We start from the raw sequence: 26,570 nt of genomic DNA, 5'->3' as shown, positions 1-26,570 counted from the left end.
ATTTGTACGGGTCCAGGTTTTGCAGCTCTTTCAGAACATCTGCTATCTGGATTTGGGTAAAGGAGAACCTGGAGAGGCTTGGGCGAGGAGCTGCGGGGGGGGCGGAGCTGTTGGCCGAGGTTGAAGTAGCCAGGCGGAAGGCATGGCCAGCCGTTGAGAAATGCTTATTGAAGTTTTCGATAATCATGGATTTATCAGTGGTGACCGTGTTACCTAGCCTCAGTGCAGTGGGCAGCTGGGAGGAGGTGCTCTTGTTCTCCATGGACTTCACAGTGTCCCAGTGTCCCATATATGACGAAGCATGGTATGAGGACATGTCTGACAGACAACCCATAGTTCTCAGTCATCATTTATATGTCCTTAAAGAAGGTGTGGCCGCGGACTGCAGTGTGATGGATGGTGATGTGGACCTCAGAGACAAGTGGTTCACAATGGATTCAGACTCTATTCCACATAGCACATTGTTGGTTGGGTTTGGGTATGAGGCACGTTCTCTTGGCCCTGCTGTTAAGAAGGCTGCTGCATTGACATGGACTGAAACCAACCTTCCTAATGTATCTACTGCTCACATGAATGAAACACCAGTTTGGAGAATTACGTTTAACGTGGATGACACCGCCATTCCTGAGGTTGTAAGAAGAGCTAGATTTCACGGAAGAGAAATGACAGACCACCCAGATACTAAAAACATGCTCTCCAGGATCCCTGGAAGGCTTTGGACAACCAGTCCGGAAGACGTGGGATTGGTAGAAATGGACCCGGTTGTGATTCTGGTTGACAATGACACTCCTACACGCATTCCTATTTACCGGCCTCAATACCCATTGAGTGAGGAAAAGGTGAAAGGAATCGAACCTACCATCGCTGGATTGTTGAATAGTAAGGTGCTGTTCCACACAACGTCACCCTGGAACACGCCAATCTTACCTGTCAAAAAAGGAAGAACGGGAAAATGGAGGATGGTTCAAGATTTCAGGCCTATCAACGAAGTCACCATTCCTGATGTGAGGCCAGTTCCTGATCCCTACCTGGCTCTCCAGAACATATCACCGACCCAAGACTGGTTCTCAGTCGTTGACTTAGCCAATGCCTTCTTCTGCATTCCACTTCATGAAGATTCGCAACCTCTGTTTGCTTTTACCTTTCAAAATCAGTGCTTCACTTACTCCAGAATGCCACAGGAGTACAGGGACTCCCCCGGAATTTTTAATTCTGTCCTTAAGGAGCACCTGGAAGATCTCCCCTTACCTGAGGGGGTTACCCTTCTCCAATACGTTGATGACCTGTTGCTAGCGGCACCTACCGCTGAGACCTGTCTCCAGACAACTGAACTCCTACTCAAGCACGTGGCTGACAAAGGATATAAGGTCAAACGTGAAAAAGTACAATGCTGCAGGAGAACCGTACTATTCCTGGGGAGGGTGCTCTCAGGACAAGGACAGGCGGTGTCATCAGCTCAGAGGACTTCTATACTGGAGCATCCTAAACCCATTACTGTGCAACACTTGCTCTCCTTTCTGGGCCTCACTGGGTACAGCAGGACTCATGTGCCCGAATACTGCTTGAAAGTTGAACCACTCAGAGCCATTCTCAGACAGGCTGGAAACAGGAATCTCACAGCCACACTCACTTGGACCACGGAAGCCAAAGCTGCGTTCATAGCACTGAAACAAACCCTTGCCCAAGCAGAGGCTCTGTCCCTACCTGATTATACCATCCCATTCAGGTTGGATGTTTCTGAACAGGATGGCTATGTTCATTCCATCCTTTATCAGAAACAAAAGGGGGAGAGAAGAGTGTTACATTACTACAGTGCACAACTGGACAACATTGAATGTGGCCAAACTGATTGTGCAAGACACATTGCTGCACTGTCCAAAGCAATAGGGAAAACAGCTCATATTGTTATGAGACATCCTCTGGAAATTAACACAGACCATGGAGTAACAGCCTTCATCGGCTCAAAACTGTTCACCCTCTCCAGCAAAAGAAAATCAAACATCACAAAAATGATCACAGCAAAGCACATAAGCATTTCTCAACGGCTGGCCATGCCTTCCGCCTGGCTACTTCAACCTCGGCCAACAGCTCCGCCCCCCCCGCAGCTCCTCGCCCAAGCCTCTCCAGGTTCTCCTTTAACCAAATCCAGATAGCAGATGTTCTGAAAGAGCTGCAAAACCTGGACCCGTACAAATCAGCTGGGCTTGACAATCTGGACCCTCTATTTCTGAAACTATCTGCCACCATTGTCGCAACCCCTATTACCAGCCTGTTCAAACTCTCTTTCATATCATCTGAGATCCCCAAGGATTGGAAAGCTGCCGCAGTCATCCCCCTCTTCAAAGGGGGAGACACCCTGGACCCAAACTGTTACAGACCTATATCCATCCTGCCCTGCCTATCTAAGGTCTTCGAAAGCCAAGTCAACAAACAGGTCACTGACCATCTCGAATCCCACCGCACCTTCTCCGCTGTGCAATCTGGTTTCCGAGCCGGTCATGGGTGCACCTCAGCCACACTCAAGGTACTCAACGATATCATAACCGCCATCGATAAAAGACAGTACTGTGCAGCCGTCTTCATCGACCTTGCCAAGGCTTTCGACTCTGTCAATCACCATATTCTTATCGGCAGACTCAGGAGCCTCGGTTTTTCGGATGACTGCCTTGCCTGGTTCACCAATTACTTTGCAGACAGAGTTCAGTGCGTCAAATCGGAGGGCATGCTGTCTGGTCCTCTGGCAGCCTCTATGGGGGTGCCACAGGGTTCAATTCTCGGGCCGACTCTTTTCTCTGTGTATATCAATGATGTTGCTCTTGCTGCGGGCGATTCCCTGATCCACCTCTACGCAGACGACACCATTCTATATACCTTCGGCCCGTCTTTGGACACTGTGCTATCTAACCTCCAAACAAGCTTCAATGCCATACAACACTCCTTCCGTGGCCTCCAACTGCTCTTAAACGCTAGTAAAACCAAATGCATGCTTTTCAACCGGTCGCTGCCTGCACCCGCATGCCCGACTAGCATCACCACCCTGGATGGTTCCGACCTAGAATATGTGGACGTCTATAAGTACCTAGGTGTCTGGCTAGACTGCAAACTCTCCTTCCAGACTCATATCAAACATCTCCAATCGAAAATCAAATCAAGAGTCGGCTTTCTATTCCGCAACAAAGCCTCCTTCACTCACGCCGCCAAGCTTACCCTAGTAAAACTGACTATCCTACCGATCCTCGACTTCGGCGATGTCATCTACAAAATGGCTTCCAACACTCTACTCAGCAAACTGGATGCAGTCTATCACAGTGCCATCCGTTTCGTCACTAAAGCACCTTATACCACCCACCACTGCGACTTGTATGCTCTAGTCGGCTGGCCCTCGCTACATATTCGTCGCCAGTCCCACTGGCTCCAGGTCATCTACAAGTCCGTGCTAGGTAAAGCTCCGCCTTATCTCAGCTCACTGGTCACGATGGCAACACCCATCCGTAGCACGCGCTCCAGCAGGTGTATCTCACTGATCATCCCTAAAGCCAACACCTCATTTGGCCGCCTTTCGTTCCAGTACTCTGCTGCCTGTGACTGGAACGAATTGCAAAAATCGCTGAAGTTGGAGACTTTTATCTCCCTCACCAACTTCAAACATCAGCTATCTGAGCAGCTAACCGATCGCTGCAGCTGTACATAGTCTATTGGTAAATAGCCCACCCTTTTTCACCTACCTCACCCCCATACTGTTTTTATTTATTTACTTTTCTGCTCTTTTGCACACCAATATCTCTACCTGTACATGACCATCTGATCATTCATCACTCCAGTGTTAATCTGCAAAATTGTAATTATTTGCCTACCTCCTCATGCCTTTTGCACACATTGTATATAGACTCCCCCTTTGGTTTCTACTGTGTTATTGACTTGTTAATTGTTTACTCCATGTGTAACTCTTTGTTGTCTGCTCACACTGCTATGCTTTATCTTGGCCAGGTCGCAGTTGCAAATGAGAACTTGTTCTCAACTAGCCTACCTGGTTAAATAAAGGTGAAATATTTTTTTTTTTTCAAAAATAACCTATGTTACAGGAACATCCAACATGACAGACGGGATGGGAAACGGGGAACCACACATCTGTGAAGACAGAGCAGCAAAACAAGTAAAGGTTAGAATGGACCTGGACAACACACCACTGGATGGTGCAGCGGAGACTCTATTTACAGATGGATGTTGCTATAGATCAAAGGATCCAGGCGAAGGGAACATAGCATCCTATGCAGTGGTGAAGCAAGGAGGAGGGACAGGAACACACGAGGTGGTAGAAGCAAAGAGATTGGACCCATCTGAGGCCTCAGCCCAGCTGGCTGAACTCAGAGCACTAAGAAGAGCTCTGGAACTGAGCAAAGGGAAAAGAGTGAACATTTACACAGACTCTGCATATGTACATGGGATCGCACATATAGATGGCCCACAGTGGATGAGGCGGGGCTTTCTGACCAGCTCAAATGAGCCCATTAAACACAAGCAAGAAGTACAACGATTGATTGAAGCAATACACCTACCATCCGGTGTGGCCATTATGAAATGCAGAGGACACAGCAGGGAAAACACCAGAGTAAGGGAAGGGAATGATATGGCAGATCAAGCAGCTAAAGAAGCAGGAGGATATACTGCACAGCAGATGGTGCAAAGAACAGGAGAAATACAGGAAGAACTAACAACGGATACAGTTAGGCAACTACAAGAAGCAGCGGACGTGTATGAACAGACTGTTTGGAATAGGCGTGGAGCCAGAAGAGATCACCAAGGCATCTGGAGGGCACACACTGGAAAGACTGTAGCACCCACAAAGCTACTTAGGTCAATGATACGAGAAGAACATAACATAACATGGGGGTTGGAAGAGCGTAGCCAAAGCTCTGGAAATATTGTGGTGGCACCCGCATATGCAGGACATGACAAGGGAAGTTTCAGACAGCTGTGAGATCTGCCAAGGCTACAATAACAGAATCTCATTGGGAGCAGTAATAGGAAGCTTTCCTGTACCTGATGCACCATTCCAGGATGTGTGCATTGACTTCACTGACATGGGACAAGACAATCTGGTGGAAGGGAAAAGATACCTGTTGGTAATGGTGGATAGGTTCACCAGGTGGGTGGAAGCTATCCCCACAGCAAGGGAGGATGCACAGGCTGTTATCAAATGGCTAAGAAGGGACCTTATCCCAAGGTTCGGAGTTCCTCGAATGATCAGGTCCGACAATGGTTCCCACTTCAGCAATAAACACCTGAAAGAGGTGGAGCAGGCATTAGGGATTACCCATAAATTTGGGTCAGTATATCACCCTCCATCCCAGGGCCTTGTGGAGAGGGCCAATCAGTCTCTGAAACGAAAGATGGCTAAGATAATGGCAGGGACCAAGCAATGAGAAACTCCCCAGGGTCAGATACTCATCTTACTCCACATGAATTGATGACAGGGAGGAGAATGCCAGGTCCACCCACTGATAACATGAGTTTGCCTGGGTTAGACATTGCTAAAGTCAGATACACAGACTACATGCAGGCGCTAATCTCTCTTGTCGAAAGACTGTCCAAACAGGTGGTGGTGGTCCGTACTCCTGCTGTTGAGACCACAGACGAGAACAGAGATATCCTGGTTGGTGACTGGGTGAGAGTGAAGGTGCACTCCAGGAAGTGGACACAACCCAGGTGGAAGGGACCATTCCAAGTTAAAGAGGTATCAAGCCACTCTTTGAGGGTAAGAGCTGTCCATAGAGACATCTGGTACCACCGGACTCACTGTAGTAAAGACCAGACACCAAGCAGGACACTAGATCAAGTAGGTGAGGCTCTTGCTGAGTTACAATCATAAAATATGGAATGGTACAACCTTCTGTTGGTGACCACACTGGTAGGACTAGTAGCCCATACTACAGGAAGCATAGATATCACTCTAGAGGAAGGAGAGTCTCAGGTGCTCACTATAGCACCTTGTAAGATTTGGTCATGGAGAAATGGGGCTAGAAGGATAGGGGATATCTGTTCCCCTCTTACCCCAGGTGGCTGTAATGTACCGGGTGCCTACGTAAGACAACGACCAACTTATCTGTGTAATGGGAAATGGTGTCCCTATTGGGACTTCATGATTACTAATGTGGGAAAGTTCTGGGAATGGAGAAGAGGTTACCCATATAGTATTGGGGATCTCTCTAAGGTAGAGAGATTCTCATTGATTTGGAGTTCCCCTGGAAGGGACATCTGTAAAGGTGATGAAATCCTACTAACCATCAAAACCATTAAGCTCTCTGATGCAGGTACGTACACCCTTGGACAGGAAACGGCTGGGGACGACATGATGGGCCTGTTTTCTATTAAGGTGCTGACAAAACCACAGAGGTCCCAGAAGAACCAGAGCCAGACACACTCCTCTACCACCCCTGGACCGAACCTGCCACCTACCACCACTGTGTTAAATCCCATTCAGGTAATTAATGTTAGAGACTATTCAGCTATTGATCAATTAGGCACTGAGACTGGTTTTGATGGTAGTGACAATTTGTGGCTGTCCTATATGAGGTACACAGCTAAAACCCTGAGGAGAAAGGACTGCATTATTTGTAGTCATGCTAGACCTGTTCTGGCTACGCACCCATTTGCTATAGGAGAAGGAGAGGGGTGGTTGTGTATTCTGAGAGGTTTTTACCAGGTTCAGCCCAACTCAATTCTCTGTTCCTCTTTGAGCCTTGTGTTTCCTACAGTACCTCCTCATCGGGCCCCTTGGGGTGTTAAGGCATATGGGGGCAATTACAGTTGCATCACGGGTACAGGTAATGGCATTGATTATGGAAGATTGCCTGAAGCTGATTGCAGTGGTAACATAACCATTAATGCCACTTGGCCAGTTACAGGCCTAAACCAAACTAGTGGTCTGGCTGATGTGTGGTGGATCTGTGGACCCAAAAGAGTGCTGAGACCCATTCTTAGAGGAGACTGGCAAGGTACGTGTGCTCTGACCAGTTTGATAATTCCACTGACCATTGTTGATGTTACTGCTGAACAGCTGTTGGGTTCTGTATCCAGGGGACCTGAAAACATTCCATCCCATGGGAGACATAGACGTAGTGCTCCATGGACAGAGGATGTAGTTGACATACACACTAACCTGTTGGGAGTGCCAGTGGGGGTTCCTCATGAGTTTCAGGCCTTGGGTAGGAATGATAGACTCTGGCACTTACTACCTATTATAGGTCCAGCCATAGTGGATGCAAGACAGACTGCATGGATTAATTACATCTACTATAATCAACAGCGTTTTGTGAATTACTCCCGTGATGCAGTCACTGGTCTGTCTGAACAGCTGGAGGCCACATCTAGGGTTGCCAGACAGAATAGACTTGCTTTGGATATGCTTCTTGCCAGTCAGGGGGGCGTCTGCAAGATGTTCGGTGAACAATGTTGCACGTATATTCCTAATAACACCAGTCCAGATGGTAGTATATCTAAGGCCCTTAGTGGGCTTGATGCACTATCTGCTGAGATGAGGACCATGGCGGAGATGAGGACCATGGCGGGGGTGGAGGAGTCTGGACTGTTCTCTTGGTTGGGAGCCTGGTTTGGTAAGTACACTGGTATGGTGGTTACTGGATTTCTGACCCTAATTCTTGTCTTTTTATTATTGATGTGTTGTGCTGCTTGCATCATATCGTGTTTTAAATCAAATCAAATCAAATTTATTTATATAGCCCTTCCTACATCAGCTGATATCTCAAAGTGCTGTACAGAAACCCAGCCTAAAACCCCAAACAGCAAGCAATGCAGGTGTAGAAGGAAAAACTCCCTAGAAAGGCCAATACCTAGGAAGAAACCTAGAGAGGAACCAGGCTATGTGGGGTGGCCAGTCCTCTTCTGGCTGTGCCGGGTGGAGATTATAACAGAACATGGCCAAGATGTTCAAATGTTCATAAATGACCAGCATGGTCGAATAATAATAAGGCAGAACAGTTGAAACTGGAGCAGCAGCACAGTCAGGTGGAAGTTGAAACTGGAGCAGCAGCATGGCCAGGTGGACTGGGGACAGCAAGGAGTCATCATGTCAGGTAGTCCTGGGGCATGGTCCTAGGGCTCAGGTCCTCCGAGAGAGAGAAAGAAAGAGAGAAGGAGAGAATTAGAGAACGCACACTTAGATTCACACAGGACACCGAATAGGACAGGAGAAGTACTCCAGATATAACAAACTGACCCCAGCCCCCCGACACATAAACTACTGCAGCATAAATACTGGAGGCTGAGACAGGAGGGGTCAGGAGACACTGTGGCCCCATCCGAGGACACCCCCGGACAGGGCCAAACAGGAAGGATATAACCCCACCCACTTTGCCAAAGCACAGCCCCCACACCACTAGAGGGATATCTTCAACCACCAACTTACCATCCTGAGACAAGGCTGAGTATAGCCCACAAAGATCTCCGCCACGGCACAACCCAAGGGGGGGGGGGCGCCAACCCAGACAGGATGACCACAACAGTGAATCAACCCACTCAGGTGACGCACCCCCTCCAGGGACGGCATGAGAGAGCCCCAGCAAGCCAGTGACTCAGCCCCTGTAATAGGGTTAGAGGCAGAGAATCCCAGTGGAAAGAGGGGAACCGGCCAGGCAGAGACAGCAAGGGCGGTTCGTTGCTCCAGAGCCTTTCCGTTCACCTTCCCACTCCTGGGCCAGACTACACTCAATCATATGACCCACTGAAGAGATGAGTCTTCAGTAAAGACTTAAAGGTTGAGACCGAGTTTGCGTCTCTGACATGGGTAGGCAGACCGTTCCATAAAAATGGAGCTCTATAGGAGAAAGCCCTGCCTCCAGCTGTTTGCTTAGAAATTCTAGGGACAATTAGGAGGCCTGCGTCTTGTGACCGTAGCGTACGTGTAGGTATGTACGGCAGGACCAAATCAGAGAGATAGGTAGGAGCAAGCCCATGTAATGCTTTGTAGGTTAGCAGTAAAACCTTGAAATCAGCCCTTGCTTTGACAGGAAGCCAGTGTAGAGAGGCTAGCACTGGAGTAATATGATCAAAATTTTTGGTTCTAGTCAGGATTCTAGCAGCCGTATTTAGCACTAACTGAAGTTTATTTAGTGCTTTATCCGGGTAGCCGGAAAATAGAGCATTGCAGTAGTCTAACCTAGAAGTGACAAAAGCATGGATTAATTTTTCTGCATCATTTTTGGACAGAAAGTTTCTGATTTTTGCAATGTTACGTAGATGGAAAAAAGCTGTCCTCGAAATGGTCTTGATATGTTCTTCAAAAGAGAGATCAGGGTCCAGAGTAACGCCGAGGTCCTTCACAGTTTTATTTGAGACGACTGTACAACCATTAAGATTAATTGTCAGATTCAACAGAAGATCTCTTTGTTTCTTGGGACCTAGAACAAGCATCTCTGCTTTGTCCGAGTTTAATAGTAGAAAGTTTGCAGCCATCCACTTCCTTATGTCTGAAACACATGCTTCTAGCGAGGGCAATTTTGGGGCTTCACCATGTTTCATTGAAATGTACAGCTGTGTGTCATCCGCATAGCAGTGAAAGTTTACATTATGTTTTCGAATAACATCCCCAAGAGGTAAAATATATAGTGAAAACAATAGTGGTCCTAAAACGGAACCTTGAGGAACACTGAAATTTACAGTTGATTTGTCAGAGGACAAACCATTCACAGAGACAAACTGATATCTTTCCGACAGATAAGATCTAAACCAGGCCAGAACATGTCCGTGTAGACCAATTTGGGTTTCCAATCTCTCCAAAAGAATGTGGTGATCGATGGTATCAAAAGCAGCACTAAGGTCTAGGAGCACGAGGACAGATGCAGAGCCTCGGTCCGATGCCATTAAAATGTCATTTACCACCTTCACAAGTGCCGTCTCAGTGCTATGATGGGGTCTAAAACCAGACTGAAGCATTTAGTATACATTGTTTGTCTTCAGGAAGGCAGTGAGTTGCTGCGCAACAGCCTTCTCTAAAAATGTTGAGAGGAATGGAAGATTCGATATAGGCCGATAGTTTTTTATATTTTCTGGGTCAAGGTTTGGCTTTTTCAAGAGAGGCTTTATTACTGCCACTTTTAGTGAGTTTGGTACACATCCAGTGGATAGAGAGCCGTTTATTATGTTCAACATAGGAGGGCCAAGCACAGGAAGCAGCTCTTTCAGTAGTTTAGTTGGAATAGGGTCCAGTATGCAGCTTGAAGGTTTAGAGGCCATGATTATTTTCATCATTGTGTCAAGAGATATAGTACTAAAACACTTGAGCGTCTCTCTTGATCCTAGGTCCTGGCAGAGTTGTGCAGACTCAGGACAACTGAGGTTTGGAGGAATACGCAGGTTTAAAGAGGAGTCCGTAATTTGCTTTCTAATAATCATAATCTTTTCCTCAAAGAAGTTCATGAATTTATCACTGCTAAAGTGAAAGTCATCCTCTCTTGGGGAATGCTGCTTTTTAGTTAGCTTTGCGACAGTATTAAAAAGGAATTTCGGATTGTTCTTATTTTCCTCAATTAAGTTAGAAAAATAGGATGATCGAGCAGCAGTAAGGGCTCTACGGTACTGCACGGTACCGTCCTTCCAAGCTAGTCGGAAGACTTCCAATTTGGTGTGGCGCCATTTCCGTTCCAATTTTCTGGAAGCTTGCTTCAGAGCTCGGGTATTTTCTGTGTACCAGGGAGCTAGTTTCTTATGAGACATTTTTTTAGTTTTTAGGGGTGCAACTGCATCTAGGGTATTGCGCAAGGTTAAATTGAGATCCTCAGTTAGGTGGTTAACTGATTTTTGTCCTCTGGCGTCCTTGGGTAGGCAGAGGGAGTCTGGAAGGGCATCAAGGAATCTTTGTGTTGTCTGTGAATTTATAGCACGACTTTTGATGTTCCTTGGTTGGGGTCTAAGCAGATTATTTGTTGCAATTGCAAACGTAATAAAATGGTGGTCCGATAGTCCAGGATTATGAGGAAAAACATTAAGATCCACCACATTTATTCCATGGGACAAAACTAGGTCCAGCGTATGACTGTGACAGTGAGTGGGTCCAGAGACATGTTGGACAAAACCCACTGAGTCGATGATGGCTCCGAAAGCCTTTTGGAGTGGGTCTGTGGACTTTTACATGTGAATATTAAAGTCACCAAAGATTATAATATTATCTGCTATGACTACAAGGTCCGATAGGAATTCAGGGAACTCAGTGAGAAACGCTGTATATGGCCCAGGAGGCCTGTAAACAGTAGCTATAAAAAGTGATTGAGTAGGCTGCATAGATTTCATGACTAGAAGCTCAAAAGACGAAAATTTCATTTTTTTTTTTGTAAATTGAGATTTGCTATCGTAAATGTTAGCAACACCTCCGCCTTTGCGGGATGCACGGGGGATATGGTCACTAGTGTAGCCAGGAGGTGAGGCCTCATTTAAGACAGTAAATTCATCAGGCTTAAGCCATGTTTCAGTCAGGCCAATCACATCAAGATTATGATCAGTGATGAGTTCATTGACTATAATTGCCTTTGAAGTAAGGGATCTAACATTAAGTAGCCCTATTTTGAGATGTGAGGTATCATGATCTCTTTCAGTAATGACAGGAATGGAGGTGGTCTTTATCCTAGTGAGATTGCTAAGGCGAACACCGCCATGTTTAGTTTTGCCCAACCTAGGTCGAGGCACAGACACGGTCTCAATGGTGATAGCTGAGCTGACTACACTGACTGTGCTAGTGGCAGACTCCACTATGCTGGCAGGCTGGCTAACAGCCTGCTGCCTGGCCTGCACCCTATTTCATTGTGGAGCTAGAGGAGTTAGAGCCCTGTCTATGTTGGTAGATAAGATGAGAGCACCCCTCCAGCTAGGATGGAGTCCGTCACTCCTCAGCAGGTCAGGCTTGGTCCTGTTTGTGGGTGAGTCCCAGAAAGAGGGCCAATTATCTACAAATACTAACTTTTGGGAGGGGCAGAAAACAGTTTTCAACCAGCGATTGAGTTGTGAGGCTCTGCTGTAGAGCTCATCACTCCCCCTAACTGGGAGGTGGCCAGAGACAATTACTCGATGCTGACACATCTTTCTAGCTGATATGCACGCAGAAGTTATGTTGCGCTTGGTGATTTCTGACTGTTTCATCCTAACATCGTTGGTGCCGACGTGGATAACAATATCTCTATACTCTCTACACTCGCCAGTTTTAGCTTTAGCCAGCACCATCTTCAGATTAGCCTTAACGTCGGTAGCCCTGCCCCCGGGTAAACAGTGTATGATCGCTGGATGATTCGCTTTAAGTCTAATACTGTGGGTAATGGAGTCGCCAATGACTAGAGTTTTCAATTTGTCAGAGCTAATGGTGGGAAGCTTCGGCGTCTCAGACCCCGTAACGGGAGGAGTAGAGACCAGAGAAGAATCGGCCTCTGAATCCGACCCGCTGCTTAATGGGGAAAACCGGTTGAAAGTTTCTGTCGGCTGAATGAGCGACACCGGTTGAGCGTTCCTACAGCATTTCCTTCCAGAAACCGTGAGAAAGTTGTCCGGCTGCGGGGACTGTGCCAGGGGATTTACAATACTATCTGTACTTACTGGTGCCACAGACGCTGTTTCATCCTTTCCTACACTGAAATTACCCTTGCCTAACGATTGCGTCTGAAGCTGGGCTTGCAGCACAGCTATCCTCGCCGTAAGGCGAGTACAGCGGCTGCAATTAGATGGCATCATGTTAATGTTACTACTTAGCTTCGGCTGTTGGAGGTCCTGACGAATCGTGTCCAGATAAAGCGTCCGGAGTGAAAAAGTTGAGGAAAAAATAAATAAATATATGAACGGTAATTAAAAAGTGAAAACCGTAAAGTTGTCAGGTAGCAAAACAGGTTGGCAACAAAACGCACAGCAACTCGAAAACAAGCCTGCAAGTTGTGACCGGAAATGACGTCAGGAAATGAAGTCTGTTACAGATGTGGTGAAGGCTTCAGGCATGATGCCTTTGCTTGATGCTCCAGTTGGAGATGCTGATACTGAAGCATGCTTTCAGGGGAGGATGAGACTGACTGAGGATGACCCATGGTATGCTGTGGGTGAGGTAGTAGAATACATTTTACACCACCACAGTTCCTTGTTATACATTTTTTATAATAGGTTTTCTTTCCAGTATGTTTGTTCTCCCTGTTGTGAAGGTTTCGAGTCCCTGGGTGGCATGAAGCCCAACTGGTGCAGGATAGGAGTAGCTGAGAGGACCAGATGGTTTATAATAATGCTTTGCTCTGCTTTACTCTGTTTTCCATGACCAAAGTTTTATCCTACATCTTACATGTCAATAAACAATAAAGTCTTATCCTGTTTTTGTCAACCGGGGGAGACATATGCATATATCACTTGATTTTTATTTTTTCTTGGTTGATTTTTATTTTCTGTTTTTCTGTAAAAAATAAATAAAAATAAAAATAATAATAATAATGTTTTATTAATAATAAACTTTTTGTTATTTTCATGTAATGCTATTAACACATTACTATGTTGGGACCGCTGAAATAAGGGTAATGAGTTATAGCCATTACCAGATGTTCTTCACATCTATCAACAGAAGCGCCAAGAGGCGGGGACCCACCTGAGCGCCTGCAATAGGCTGAGCAAGTTTAAACCACGCCCAGTCTCTACTGTGATAGGCCAACAGACGGGTTGGAACTGTCTATCACAGTATAAAGAATACTGTTTTGTCAGTTCCCTGTTCTGCCCTGCATGGTATTACAGTGAGCCCGTATATACAAAAGTTGCATTTGCCATTTATTACTTAGCTAATAAAAAATACATAGTATAAAATCGGTGACTCATTGTTATAATTATCCTGATACCAGATTTGAATTTACGCAACTCTAACAATACCTGCATCCAAAAGGAAATAAAACATTTGTAGAGCACATATGTTCTGCGAATCGTGGCCTCTTTCTACAGCAGATACACAATAGGAGGGACTGGGATCATTCGAGGAGCTAGCCATCGTTCACACATACAATAAATAGCCTGCTAATACCTTAGCTAGCTATTAACCACATGTTGAATTCAGAATGTTGATATCATCCTAAAAAGTACAATTACAAGTGCATCTTAACAATACCATCCACTTATGAGTAACCTCTAAATACACATCATTATTCATGAACAAAACACTGTGTGTATGACTTTGTACTGAAAAGAATCCAACTTTTCTGAAGACATAATAAGCGTGACTACCTCTCTCAGGAAACCAAGGTGGCATAGCAGTTCAGACGTCTTTTGTCCTCGTCTTGTCGTGTCCTGTATATATATATATTTACAACTTTTTCACATACATTTTATTTTTATTTTCCATCAACTCATCTTCAAAACACTCTCCTGCAACCCGCCTCACCAATGTATATTTATAAAAAAGTATTATTTACCTCAGATCTGTAATCCTCCAAGAAGCTAGCCAGAAACTCCAAGAAGCTAGCCTGAAACTAGCCAGAAGCTAATCCAGAAGCTAGTTCAGAAGCTAGTTAGCTCCTTTACTGGCAAATCGTTAGTATTCAGCTAACCACGGTTTGTGGTCATCAGCTATCCTTTAGCTCGAAAATCTATCGCCAGTTCTGTACGGCGCAGCGCGGCTCGGAACGGAACATACCGGACCAATTTTTCTCTCCATGTCCCTGGATTTCGACTGCTCTCTGGACATTCATACCCGGATCTCACAGCTAGCTAGCTGCTATCCGTGTGACTATCGGCCTTCGTCGATTCCGGAGCAAACATCAATTATTCCGGAGCTAGCAAGCTCCGTCAATCACTCCTGAGTTCCATCAATCACACCTGGGCTGCAGTCACCTATCCGGACCCGTTTTACTGCTTTCGCGGAGCCCCACCGGGCCTTCACAACTGGACTGCCGACGTTATCTACCCGAAGGAGTTATTCGGCTGGCTCCTGAACGCCCATCTGCGGCCTGCTAACCGTTAGGTGTCTTACCGGCTGCTATCTGAATAGACAATCGGACAATTTTTTTTATATATATTTTTTTATATTTTTTATTATTATTATTATGTTTTCTTCTTGGGCCTCTATAACTATATCTATTGTTTTTATTTTTGTTGTTGTTGTGTGATTTGGATTAATCCCCTCTACCACACGGAACCCCACTAATCTACTGACGGAACGCAAGAGGTAGCTAACAACAGACCTCCATCCTATGCTAGCTTGCTACCGATGCCCTGGCTAGCTGTCTAAATCACCAACCAACCTCTCCACTCACCGGACCCTTTTGATCACTCGACTAAGCATGCCTCTCCTTAATGTCAATATGTCTTGTCCATTTCTGTTCTGGTTAGTGTTTATTGGCTTATTTCACTGTAGAGCCTCTAGTCCTGCTCACTATACCTTATCCAACCTATTAGTTCCACCACCCACACATGCAATGACATCTCCTGGTTTCAACGATGTTTCTAGAGACAATATCTCTCTCTTCATCACTCAATACCTAGGTTTACCTCCACTATATTCACATCCTACCATACATTTGTCTGTACATTATACCTTGATGCTATTTTATCGCCCCCAGAAACCTCCTTTTACTCTATGTTCCAGACGTTCTAGACGACCAATTCTCATAGCTTTTAGCCGTACCCTTATTCTACTCCTCCTATGTTCCTCTGGCGATGTAGAGGTGAATCCAGGCCCTGCAGTGCCTAGCTCCACTCCTATTCCCCAGGCGCTCTCTTTTGACGACTTCTGTAACCGTAATAGCCTTGGTTTCATGCATGTTAACATTAGAAGCCTCCTCCCTAAGTTTGTTCTATTCACTGCTTTAGCACACTCTGCCAACCCGGATGTTCTAGCTGTGTCTGAATCCTGGCTTAGGAAGACCACCAAAAACTCCAAACTACAACATTTTCAGACAAGATAGAACTGCCAAAGGGGGCGGTGTTGCAATCTACTGCAAAGATAGCCTGCAGAGTTCTGTCCTACTATCCAGGTCTGTACCCAAACAATTTGAACTTCTACTTTTAAAAATCCACCTCTCTAAAAACAAGTCTCTCACTGTTGCCGCCTGCTATAGACCACCCTCTGCCCCCAGCTGTGCTCTGGACACCATATGTGAACTGATTGCCCCCCATCTATCTTCAGAGTTCGTGCTGCTAGGCGACCTAAACTGGAACATGCTTAACACCCCAGCCATCCTACAATCTAAACTTGATGCCCTCAATCTCACACAAATTATCAATGAACCTACCAGGTACCTCCCCAAAACCTTAAACACGGGCACCCTCATAGATATCATCCTAACCAACTTCCCCTCTAAATACACCTCTGCTGTCTTCAACCAAGATCTCAGCGATCACTGCCTCATTGCCTGCATCCGTAATGGGTCAGCGGTCAAACGACCGCCACTCATCACTGTAAAACGCTCCCTGAAACACTTCTGCGAGCAGGCCTTTCTAATCGACCTGGCCGGGGTATCCTGGAAGGATATTGATCTCATCCCGTCAGTAGAGGATGCCTGGATATTTTTTTTAAATGCCTTCCTAACCATCCTAAATAAACATGCCCCATTCAAGAAATTTAGAACCAGGAACAGATATAGCCCTTGGTTCTCCCCAGACCTGACTGCCCTTAACCAACACAAAAACATCCTATGGCGTTCTGCATTAGCATCGAACAGCCCCCGTGATATGCAGCTGTTCAGGGAAGCTAGAAATCATTATACACAGGCAGTTAGAAAAGCCAAGGCTAGCTTTTTCAAGCAGAAATTTGCTTCCTGCAACACTAACTCAAAAAAGTTCTGGGACACTGTAAAGTCCATGGAGAATAAGAACACCTCCTCCCAGCTGCCCACTGCACTGAAGATAGGAAACACTGTCACCACTGATAAATCCACCATAATTGAGAATTTCAATAAGCATTTTTCTACGGCTGGCCATGCTTTACACCTGGCTACTCCTACCCCGGACAACAGCACTGCACCCCCAACAGCAACTCGCCCAAGCCTTCCCCATTTCTCCTTCTCCCAAATCCATTCAGCTGATGTTCTGAAAGAGCTGCAAAATCTGGACCCCTACAAATCAGCCGGGCTAGACAATCTGGACCCTTTCTTTCTAAAATTATCTGCCGAAATTGTTGCCACCCCTATTACTAGCCTGTTCAACCTCTCTTTCGTGTCGTCTGAGATTCCCAAAGATTGGAAAGCAGCTGCGGTCATCCCCCTCTTCAAAGGGGGGGACACTCTTGACCCAAACTGCTACAGACCTATATCTATCCTACCGTGCCTTTCTAAGGTCTTCGAAAGCCAAGTCAACAAACAGATTACCGACCATTTCGAATCTCACCATACCTTCTCTGCTATGCAATCTGGTTTCAGAGCTGGTCATGGGTGCACCTCAGCCACGCTCAAGGTCCTAAACGATATCTTAACCGCCATCGATAAGAAACATTACTGTGCAGCCGTATTCATTGATCTGGCCAAGGCTTTCGACTCTGTCAATCACCATATCCTCATCGGCAGACTCGACAGCCTTGGTTTCTCAAATGATTGCCTCGCCTGGTTCACCAACTACTTCTCTGATAGAGTTCAGTGTGTCAAATCGGAGGGTCTGCTGTCCGGACCTCTGGCAGTCTCTATGGGGGTGCCACAGGGTTCAATTCTTGGACCGACTCTCTTCTCTGTATACATCAATGAGGTCGCTCTTGCTGCTGGTGAGTCCCTGATCCACCTCTACGCAGACGACACCATTCTGTATACTTCCGGCCCTTCTCTGGACACTGTGTTAACAACCCTCCAGGCAAGCTTCAATGCCATACAACTCTCCTTCCGTGGCCTCCAATTGCTCTTGAATGCAAGTAAAACTAAATGCATGCTCTTCAACCGATCGCTGCCTGCACCTACCCGCCTGTCCAACATCACTACTCTGGACGGCTCTGACTTAGAATACGTGGACAACTACAAATACTTAGGTGTCTGGTTAGATTGTAAACTCTCCTTCCAGACCCATATCAAACATCTCCAATCCAAAGTTAAATCTAGAATTGGCTTCCTATTTCGCAACAAAGCATCCTTCACTCATGCTGCCAAACATACCCTTGTAAAACTGACCATCCTACCAATCCTCGACTTTGGCGATGTCATTTACAAAATAGCCTCCAATACCCTACTCAACAAATTGGATGCAGTCTATCACAGTGCAATCCGTTTTATCACCAAAGCCCCATATACTACCCACCATTGCGACCTGTACGCTCTCGTTGGCTGGCCCTCGCTTCATACTCGTCGCCAAACCCACTGGCTCCATGTCATCTACAAGACACTGCTAGGTAAAGTCCCCCCTTATCTCAGCTCGCTGGTCACCATAGCATCTCCCACCTGTAGCACACGCTCCAGCAGGTATATCTCTCTAGTCACCCCCAAAACCAATTCTTTCTTTGGCCGCCTCTCCTTCCAGTTCTCTGCTGCCAATGACTGGAACGAACTACAAAAATCTCTGAAACTGGAAACACTTATCTCCCTCACTAGCTTTAAGCACCAACTGTCAGAGCAGCTCACAGATTACTGCACCTGTACATAGCCCACCTATAATTTAGCCCAAACAACTACCTCTTTCCCAACTGTATTTAATTTTAATTTATTTATTTATTTTGCTCCTTTGCACCCCATTATTTTTTTTATTTCTACTTTGCACATTCTTCCATTGCAAAACTACCATTCCAGTATTTTACTTGCTATATTGTATTTACTTTGCCATCTTGGCCTTTTTTGCCTTTACCTCCCTTCTCACCTCATTTGCTCACATTGTATATAGACTTGTTTATACTGCATTATTGACTGTATGTTTGTTTTTACTCCATGTGTAACTCTGTGTCGTTTTATCTGTCGAACTGCTTTGCTTTATCTTGGCCAGGTCGCAATTGTAAATGAGAACTTGTTCTCAACTTGCCTACCTGGTTAAATAAAGGTAAAATAAAATAAATAAATAAAAATACAAAATGATTTGAGCATGCAGGGCAAAACGTAAGAACACACCACTTCAGCCAGGATGCAGGCATGCATAATAACAAATCAACACGACATATTAATATATGAACCTGGTGAAATTCACATAGTACTTTAACAACTGTTACATATGCATACTATATACATATTTATTTACAACATTTACAAACCAACAGCCTGCATTCATCCAGTTTGTATAAATTATGATAGATGTGTGACATGAAGCTATATTGGGCAATTTGGGCAAAGGCGTAACAATGACTGTCTTGGACAAATAGACATTTGGCTTAAAACATTTATTCATTCATGGGCAATATGTGTGCATGCCCTGATCATATCAGCTTACTACATCTGTCTTCCCTCACCAAACCCATCAATGATTTGATTTATTTGCCTATAATATATCAGTTATGGCCAACAGAGGGCAACATTTATCCATATAATACGATAAAACCTCACTGAACCTAAATGAATTGGGTTACATTGTAAACATTTTTCAGATATCGTATGTGATAAGAAACAATGCATTCATTTCCCGGAGTGGTCGCTATGTGCTTTTGTAGTTGACATAATAATGTACGATGGAATATAGAAGCCTATGACGTAAACGAACTCAAGAAATCGTTCAGTGCGCTACTTTTGGCTCAGTTGAGTTGATGCTTTGCAAAGGACAGTCATCCTCATGTTCAAATAAATCACTTTGAGTGGACAAAGACATTCTGTGTGAGTACAGCATAACTGGCCAAGATGTTGTAAAAAAAATGTTTGAAATGTATTTTAAAATGTATTTGTTTATTTAAAAAAATGTCAGGTCCAATCTGAAGGGTGCCTGAAAGCACAATGGATAGAAATCATAAACCGTTGAGAAAAATTATTCTAAAAGTAAGTCTCATAAGTGATAAAAAAATGTTTGTTCATTCTGGGGCTATCCCTCTTGATATGTAATGAGGCTATCTTCTTGGTAGTATTACCTATATGCTGTAAAAACAGATTGATATGATTTATAGTTGGAAAAGTGGGCATAATTAATTGAGGGCTAAGGTTAAATGTATTTCCTTATGTTCATATACCCCAGGCTGGGACCCTCCAAGCTAGTGCTGGAGAGCAGGTCCTCCAGACAGACATCACTGACCATGATGGACTAAGGCTGCCAGCCCTGGTAGTCTGCCCCATTGACAGCCCCCTAAAGGTAAGAAAACGTCTTATAGTTCTGTTGCAAAACGTCTGGTTGTAACGGAGACCAGTTGGTTGCAATCTAGTAATATGACGTGTTGAAAACCAGTTTACAACGCGATAATAAAGCCATTAAGACACATGGACCACCTACTAAACTCAGCAAAAAAAGAAACGTCCCTTTTTCAGGACCATGTATTTTAAAGATAATTCGTAAAAATCCAAATATCCTCACAGATCTTCATTGTGAAGGGTTTTAACACTGTTTCCCATGCTTGTTCAATGAGCCATAAACTATTTATGAACATGGGGGAACGGTCGTTAAGACACTAACAGCTTACAGACGGTAGGCAATTAAGGTCATAGTTGTGAAAACTTAGGACACTAAAGAGGCATTTCTACGGACTCTGAAAAACAACAAAAGAAAGATGCCCAGGGTCCCTGCTCATCTGCATGAACGTGCCTTAGGCATGCTGTAAGGCGGCATGAGGACTGCAGATGTGGCCAGGGCAATACATTGCAATGTCCGTACTGTGAGACGCCTAAGACAGCGCTACAGGGAGACAGGACGGACAGCAATGGCAGACCACGTGTAACAACACCTGCACAGGATCGGTACATCTGAACATCACACCTGCGGGACAGGTTCAGGATGGCAACAACAACTGCCCGAGTTACACCGGGAACGCACAATCCCTCCATCAGTGCTCAGACTGTCCGCAATAGGCTGAGAGAGACTGGACTGAGGGCTTGTAGGCTTGTTGTAAGGCAGCTCCTCACCAGACATCACCGGGCACAACGTCACCTATAGGCACAAACCCAACCGTCGCTGGACCAGGCAGGACTGGCAAAAAGTGCTCTTCACTGACGAGTCTCGGTTTTGTCTCCCCCCGGGGGTGATGGTCTGATTCGCGTTCATCGCCGAAGGAATGAGCGTTAAACCGAGGTCTGTACTCTGGATCGGGATCGATTTGGAGGTGGAGGGTTCATCATGGTCTGGGGCGGTGTGTCACAGCATCATCGGACTGAGCTTGTTGTCATTGCAGGCAATCTTAACGCTGTGCGTTACAGGGAAGACATCCTCCTCCCTCGGACTGAGCTTGTTGTCATTGCAGGCAATCTCAACGCTGTGCGTTAAAGGAATGACAATGGCACCAGCCATACTGCTCGTTCTGTGTGTGACTTCCTGCAAGACAAGAATGTCAGTGTTCTGCCATGGCCAGCGAACAGCCCGGATCTCAATCCCATTGACTATGTCTGGGACCTGTTGGATCGGAGGGTGAGGGCTAGGGCTATTCCCCCCAGAAATGTGCAGGAACTTGCAGGTGCCTTGGTGGAAGAGTGGGGTAACATTTTCTTATTTCATTTTTTAAGAGTGGGTTAACATCTCACAGCAAGAACTGCCAAATTTGGTGCAGCCCATGAGGAGGAGATGCACTGCAGTACTTAATGCAGCTGGTGGCCACACCAGTTACTGACTGTTACTTTGGATTTTGACCCCTCCTTTGTTCAGGGACACATTATTCCATTTCTGTCAGTCACATGCCTGTCGAACTTGTTCAGTTTATGTCTCAGTTGTTGAATCTTGTTATGTTCATACAAATATTTACACATGTTAAGTTTGCTGAAAATAAACGCAGTTGACAGTGCTGAGTTTAGCTACAACTACGGTAATAGTTTTGGAATTCAGATTTGAATTCTGATTGTAATTCTAAGGTTATGGTTTATAGTTGGAAAAGTGGGCATAATAATGGAGGTCTTAAGTTATATGTATTTCCTTATGTTCCTATACCCCAGGCTGGGACCCTTCAAGCTAGTGCTAGAGAGCAAGTGCTCCAGACAGATGTCTATTCCGCGGGCCATGATGGACTAAGCCTGCCGGCCCTGGTAGACTGCCTCCAGGATAGCCCTCGAAAGGTAAGAAACAGCTTTTAGTTCTGTTGCAAAACGTCTGGTTGTAACGGAGGCCAGTTGGTTGCAATCTAGTAATACGACGGGTTGAAAACCAGTTTACAACGCGACAATAACGCCATTAAGACACATGGACCACCTACTAGTTAGAACTAATACTATTGGAATTCAGATTTTAATTCAGATTCTAATTCTAAGGTTAACCCCTATGTGACATGTCACTCAGTACCATTATGCCTATGGTGAAAAATGTGGTTTCTATGGTGATATGATTTCCCCACTGTTATTTGTCTCAGAACCTTGTGCCGAAGCCCCTGCAAGGCCCCAGGCCCACCCGAGAGACAAATATAGCAAAGGCAGAAAAGAAGGCCACAGAGGTTATCAAGGCTAGAAGGTCTAGGGAGGCTAAGTATGGGGTGAAAAAACTAAGCCGCCAAGTAGTTGGTATGTTGGCACTGCCTCAAACTCTTCTAACTCAAACAACCAGTTACAGTGAGTATTCATCTCCACTTCCAAAATACCTGGATTTATTGATAGAATTCTAAAACGATATATGGTGGAAGGATCCACTAATGTCTACAATCCTCTTTCTGTAGGTGTCCTGCCAGCTATCAAGAAGGGCACTAAAGTTACTAAAATGGAGACAACAGGTGAGTGTTGGTGACACAGTGTTTATTCCTGATTATACAACTTCAATAGAATCGTTTCCGTGGTTACTAGCTTGCTCGGTGGTAATTCTGACTGTCTTCTGTTTCAGAACCCCTATGTCCCTTGACACCTGATAGGGAGATAATTATCTCCTCTTCATCTGTTGATGACCTCCTTACCCCAAAGAGTGATGTCACGTCCGAGGCTAAGAGCGATGATGCCTCCCGTCCAATTGGACCTGAGGTGTTCTCTCTAACAAACTTCCTGAAGTCTCACCCGTGAGTCCTGCTGTGAACCTCATTATGTGCAGAAAAAATATGATCTATGTAAGCACTAGTTTAAGTTGCCAATAATTCCTGGTGTTTGTTTTCCAGTAAGAGAAAGCTTATCAGGAACTTCCTCAAACAAATAGTAAGTCCCCCATTTCTTCTGCTGTCAAAGGTGGAGTGATCATGTGAAAAAACTATTTGAACATAAAAACTACTAGCTGTCATTTTTGTTGTTTTCTGTTTCTCTTTCTAAGAACGTGACGATAGGTGACCTGGACGAGATCATCGAGTGGGTGGTGTGTGTCTCCAATGAGGTGTTCCTCCCAGTGATGGTTCTGATCAGGACCTCCAGTCCAGTGTCGTCAAACTCGTCCCGCTGGGGGTCAGGTGAGCTCCAGATCATCTCCAGGGAGTTCCACCAGCGGAGTTCTGAGCCGAAGGGAAGGCTCCTGGGTGGGCAGCCGCCCACTCCCCCTTCTGAGACCGACAAGGAGCTTCAGTGCATAGCAGATCTGTCTGTGAGTAACATCCTGAAAATGGCCCAGGAGGACCTCTTCTTTTCTGTTGAGGATGATCTGGAGAACACCCACCCAGACATTAGTCTGACCGAAGAGAGGCTCTCCAGCATCTTCTCAGAGTTGTTCAGGGAGGCCTGTGAGAGTGCCCAGGAGGCCGCCAGACGGATCCACCACATGAGGTCTGGAAGAGGCAACAGCAGCCGGAATGGGAGGTGCCCTGGGTTATCGCAGGGATCGAGCAGGTCCAATATGCCAGATTTGGGAGAACTGGGGTCAGTGAGGAAGCCCAAGGAAAGCGACGTCCATAAAGTCCTTAGCGAGGGGTCCCTCCCTGTCCTTGCCCTGCTTGGGGAGAGGCCAGGGGAAGTTGGGGAGACCAGCAGCCCTGCTGGGGAGATGGACACGACCCAGACTGCCAGCACTCCCAGCATTCCCCGGTCTGGGCATGGCGGCAGAAGAAGTAGGCAGACCACCGCTCCCACCACCGGCCACAGAGAGGCAGGAGTCACAGCCAGTAACATCTTTGATGTTATATTTCATCTGACGCACTCAGACACTGACCGGGAACTCCACCAGGAGTTCAGCAGTGAGGATGATGTTTCACTGAATGACATCACGGACATGAAGTTAACCCCACCAGTGGAGCCCCTAGGGCAGATCCTGTCCTCATGGAAGCTGGTCAACAGGATCTTCAGGGGGAAGGTCCACTACTTTGGGAAGGAGCTCATCTGCAAGGTGTATCAGATGCTTCTGGACACCGGTATGGGAAGGAGGCCAATGGCCCGCCAGAGCAGGTCCGAGCCCATCCTGAAAGACCTGGCTGCCAACCGTAGGCTCTCCGATGATTTTTTCACAGATGTGCTGTACATGTTCATCCAACGGGCCATTAAGAATCTGCTGGAGAACTTCTTGGGTCTGCCGACCACCCCACTGGGTAGAGACATTATGTGGAATGACAACTTCAACTGGATGTATAGGGACGGCTGGGGGGAGACCCCCACATCCAGCGAGAACGAGTTGTGGGACAGCGACTCCACCTGGTCACGTGACCTTGGAGAGGAGGGGGCAGAGTCCCGTGGGAGGTGGGCCGCTCTGTTAGAGAGGGGCAGCTTCCTGACCCTCCAGTCCTCCAGCTCCCTCTCCCTCTCTGATGACAACAAGGAGGCACTAGGTTAGTTATTATGTTGTTTTTACCGTCTTTTGCACCCGCACATTCCACTTTTTTCTCTCTTAATGTCAGTAAAGGTATTTTCATTTTCTCTCTCTTTTAAAAAAAAATGTCTATACTGTGTTTGGAGACATGTTATGTGTGAAGAATTACTTTAAATCAAATGTCAAACTCCTTCTATAGAAGGCCGGGTTTCTGCAGGGTTTCACTCCACCCTTGATTGATGAATTAATGTCACTAATTAGTAAGAAACTCCTCTAACCTGGTTGTCTAGGTCTTAATTGAAAGGAAAAAACTAAAACCCGCAGACACTTAGCCCTCCATGGAATGAGTTTGACACCCCTGCATTAAATACATTATGATTTGACTAGGGGCCGTCTGCCAGGTCCTGACCACCAGGGTGGGAGACATCCTGAACAGTACCTGCAACGACGATTACAAGGCCAGGCTCATCATCCAGAAAGGTACACTTATAACCTGTTTTGCCCATATCACCAGTAATAACCATGTAATAACTTGTGTACTAACCAGTGTCTTACCATTATAGTAAATGTACTAGATACTGCATAGTGTTATACATGGATCAAATCAAATCAAATCAAATTTATTTATATAGCCCTTCGTACATCAGCTGATATCTCAAAGTGCTGTACAGAAACCCAGCCTAAATTGGATGTGGCTTTGAACCAGTTCAGAATATGAGTGTGTTTTCTTAGGATTGGATTCCGGTGCCAGGGAAAGGTTCCCTGGCTCTCCGTGTTCCTCTTCACCCAAGGACGAAGAGGAGGTGGTTGTAAGGGTCATGACTGTCTCATACCCTAAACCCTCCACCTCAACCCAGGCAGCATGGGCAGCTCCTGCCCAGACTCTGGACGTTTTTCTGCCCAGACCCTGCCTGGATGAAGAAGAGGTAGTCCCCAGCACCTCCATGAAGGACGACTCTGTGACGACCACCCATGCAGCACGGGCAGCTCCTTCCCAGACCCTGGAAGAAGAGGTGGGGGAGGCTGAGGTCTCCGAGATGAGTGACAGCTCCCTGATGCCCACCAAGAACAGACAGGACCCCCTGGAGAAGATTCCCTCCCTCCTACCAGGCAAGGAGGACATCCTCCTTCGCAGCACTCCCTCGGCCACCGTCATGAGCCCACAGACTCTGAAGTTTATTCTCTACGGCATCATGTGCCGACTGGCGGCCTCAGAGTCCCCCCAGACAAGGAGGGCCAATGACCCCTTCAGGCTGATGAAGGATCTCTTTGTGGAAGTCCAGCATGCCCTGAAGTATGCTGACATCTCTGTCGTCTTTGGCCTGGAGGAGAGCATCCTCCATCCTAAGTCCTCATTTCTGTCTGTCAACATTTGCATCTGTCTTAAGCACACTAATTGTAATGTAAGGACGGGAGACTATGATGAAGTTATCAGGGTCTTATTCATTAGCCACTAAATGGAAGACAGCGGACTAAAACAGGGGGGAACTTTCTTGAACTTGCCAATAACAAATGCTTGTTTTTGTTTTCCGTTTAAAAATATTTTGATACTGTTATATCCTAATGAACACGACCCTGATTTCATGCCTTGTTCTCACTTGTCACCTGTTCAGGTACTGTGGCTGCAGATGAGCCTAAGAAAAAGCAGGCTCTCCTCCCGCGGATCACAGCCGCCCTGGCAAAACTATTTTGCTTCCCCTGCAAAAAAAAAAAAAAATGATGCAAAGAGTAACTGTGCAGAAGACGAGTTTGGGAAAACCCTGCTGCCACCTCCCCCAACCCACTTTCTAAATAAAGTCTCAAAGCCAACAGAAGAGGGAGGGAGACAACCCCCCCTACTCACAACTCATTTTATTACACCCCATGTAATTCAATAAACACAACTTGCAGCTATTTTGATCTTC

The 26,570-nt window shown here is 45.9% G+C and overlaps 1 protein-coding gene across 1 annotated transcript; it reads left to right on the top strand.

Annotated features, from left to right (window-relative positions):
• Positions 1–237: 237 nt before the first annotated feature.
• LOC116355418 (uncharacterized) lies at positions 238–26,570 on the top strand. The gene is made up of 12 exons (XM_031799118.1): positions 238–2,023; positions 5,584–5,836; positions 20,071–20,184; positions 21,966–22,085; positions 22,376–22,571; positions 22,676–22,729; positions 22,837–23,005; positions 23,102–23,138; positions 23,251–24,685; positions 25,054–25,146; positions 25,399–25,960; positions 26,280–26,570. The coding sequence occupies exons 1-12, from the start codon at positions 261–263 to the stop codon at positions 26,296–26,298; spliced, it is 4,815 nt and encodes a 1,604-aa protein (XP_031654978.1). The 5' UTR covers positions 238–260; the 3' UTR covers positions 26,299–26,570.

This window comes from Oncorhynchus kisutch, linkage group LG20 (genome assembly GCF_002021735.2).
Source record: "Oncorhynchus kisutch isolate 150728-3 linkage group LG20, Okis_V2, whole genome shotgun sequence".
Taxonomy (NCBI): domain Eukaryota; kingdom Metazoa; phylum Chordata; class Actinopteri; order Salmoniformes; family Salmonidae; genus Oncorhynchus; species Oncorhynchus kisutch.
The sequence above is the reverse complement of the archived record's forward strand: the minus strand, read 5'-3'. Positions and strand labels throughout refer to the sequence as shown.

Coding starts and splice junctions, on each gene's coding strand:
- LOC116355418 (XM_031799118.1), top strand. CDS start 261: ATGGACTTCACAGTGTCCCAGTGTCCCATATATGACGAAGCATGGTAT. Junction 24,686..25,053: donor TGACAACAAGGAGGCACTAG/GTTAGTTATTAT, acceptor TGATTTGACTAG/GGGCCGTCTGCCAGGTCCTG. Junction 25,147..25,398: donor CAGGCTCATCATCCAGAAAG/GTACACTTATAA, acceptor GTGTTTTCTTAG/GATTGGATTCCGGTGCCAGG.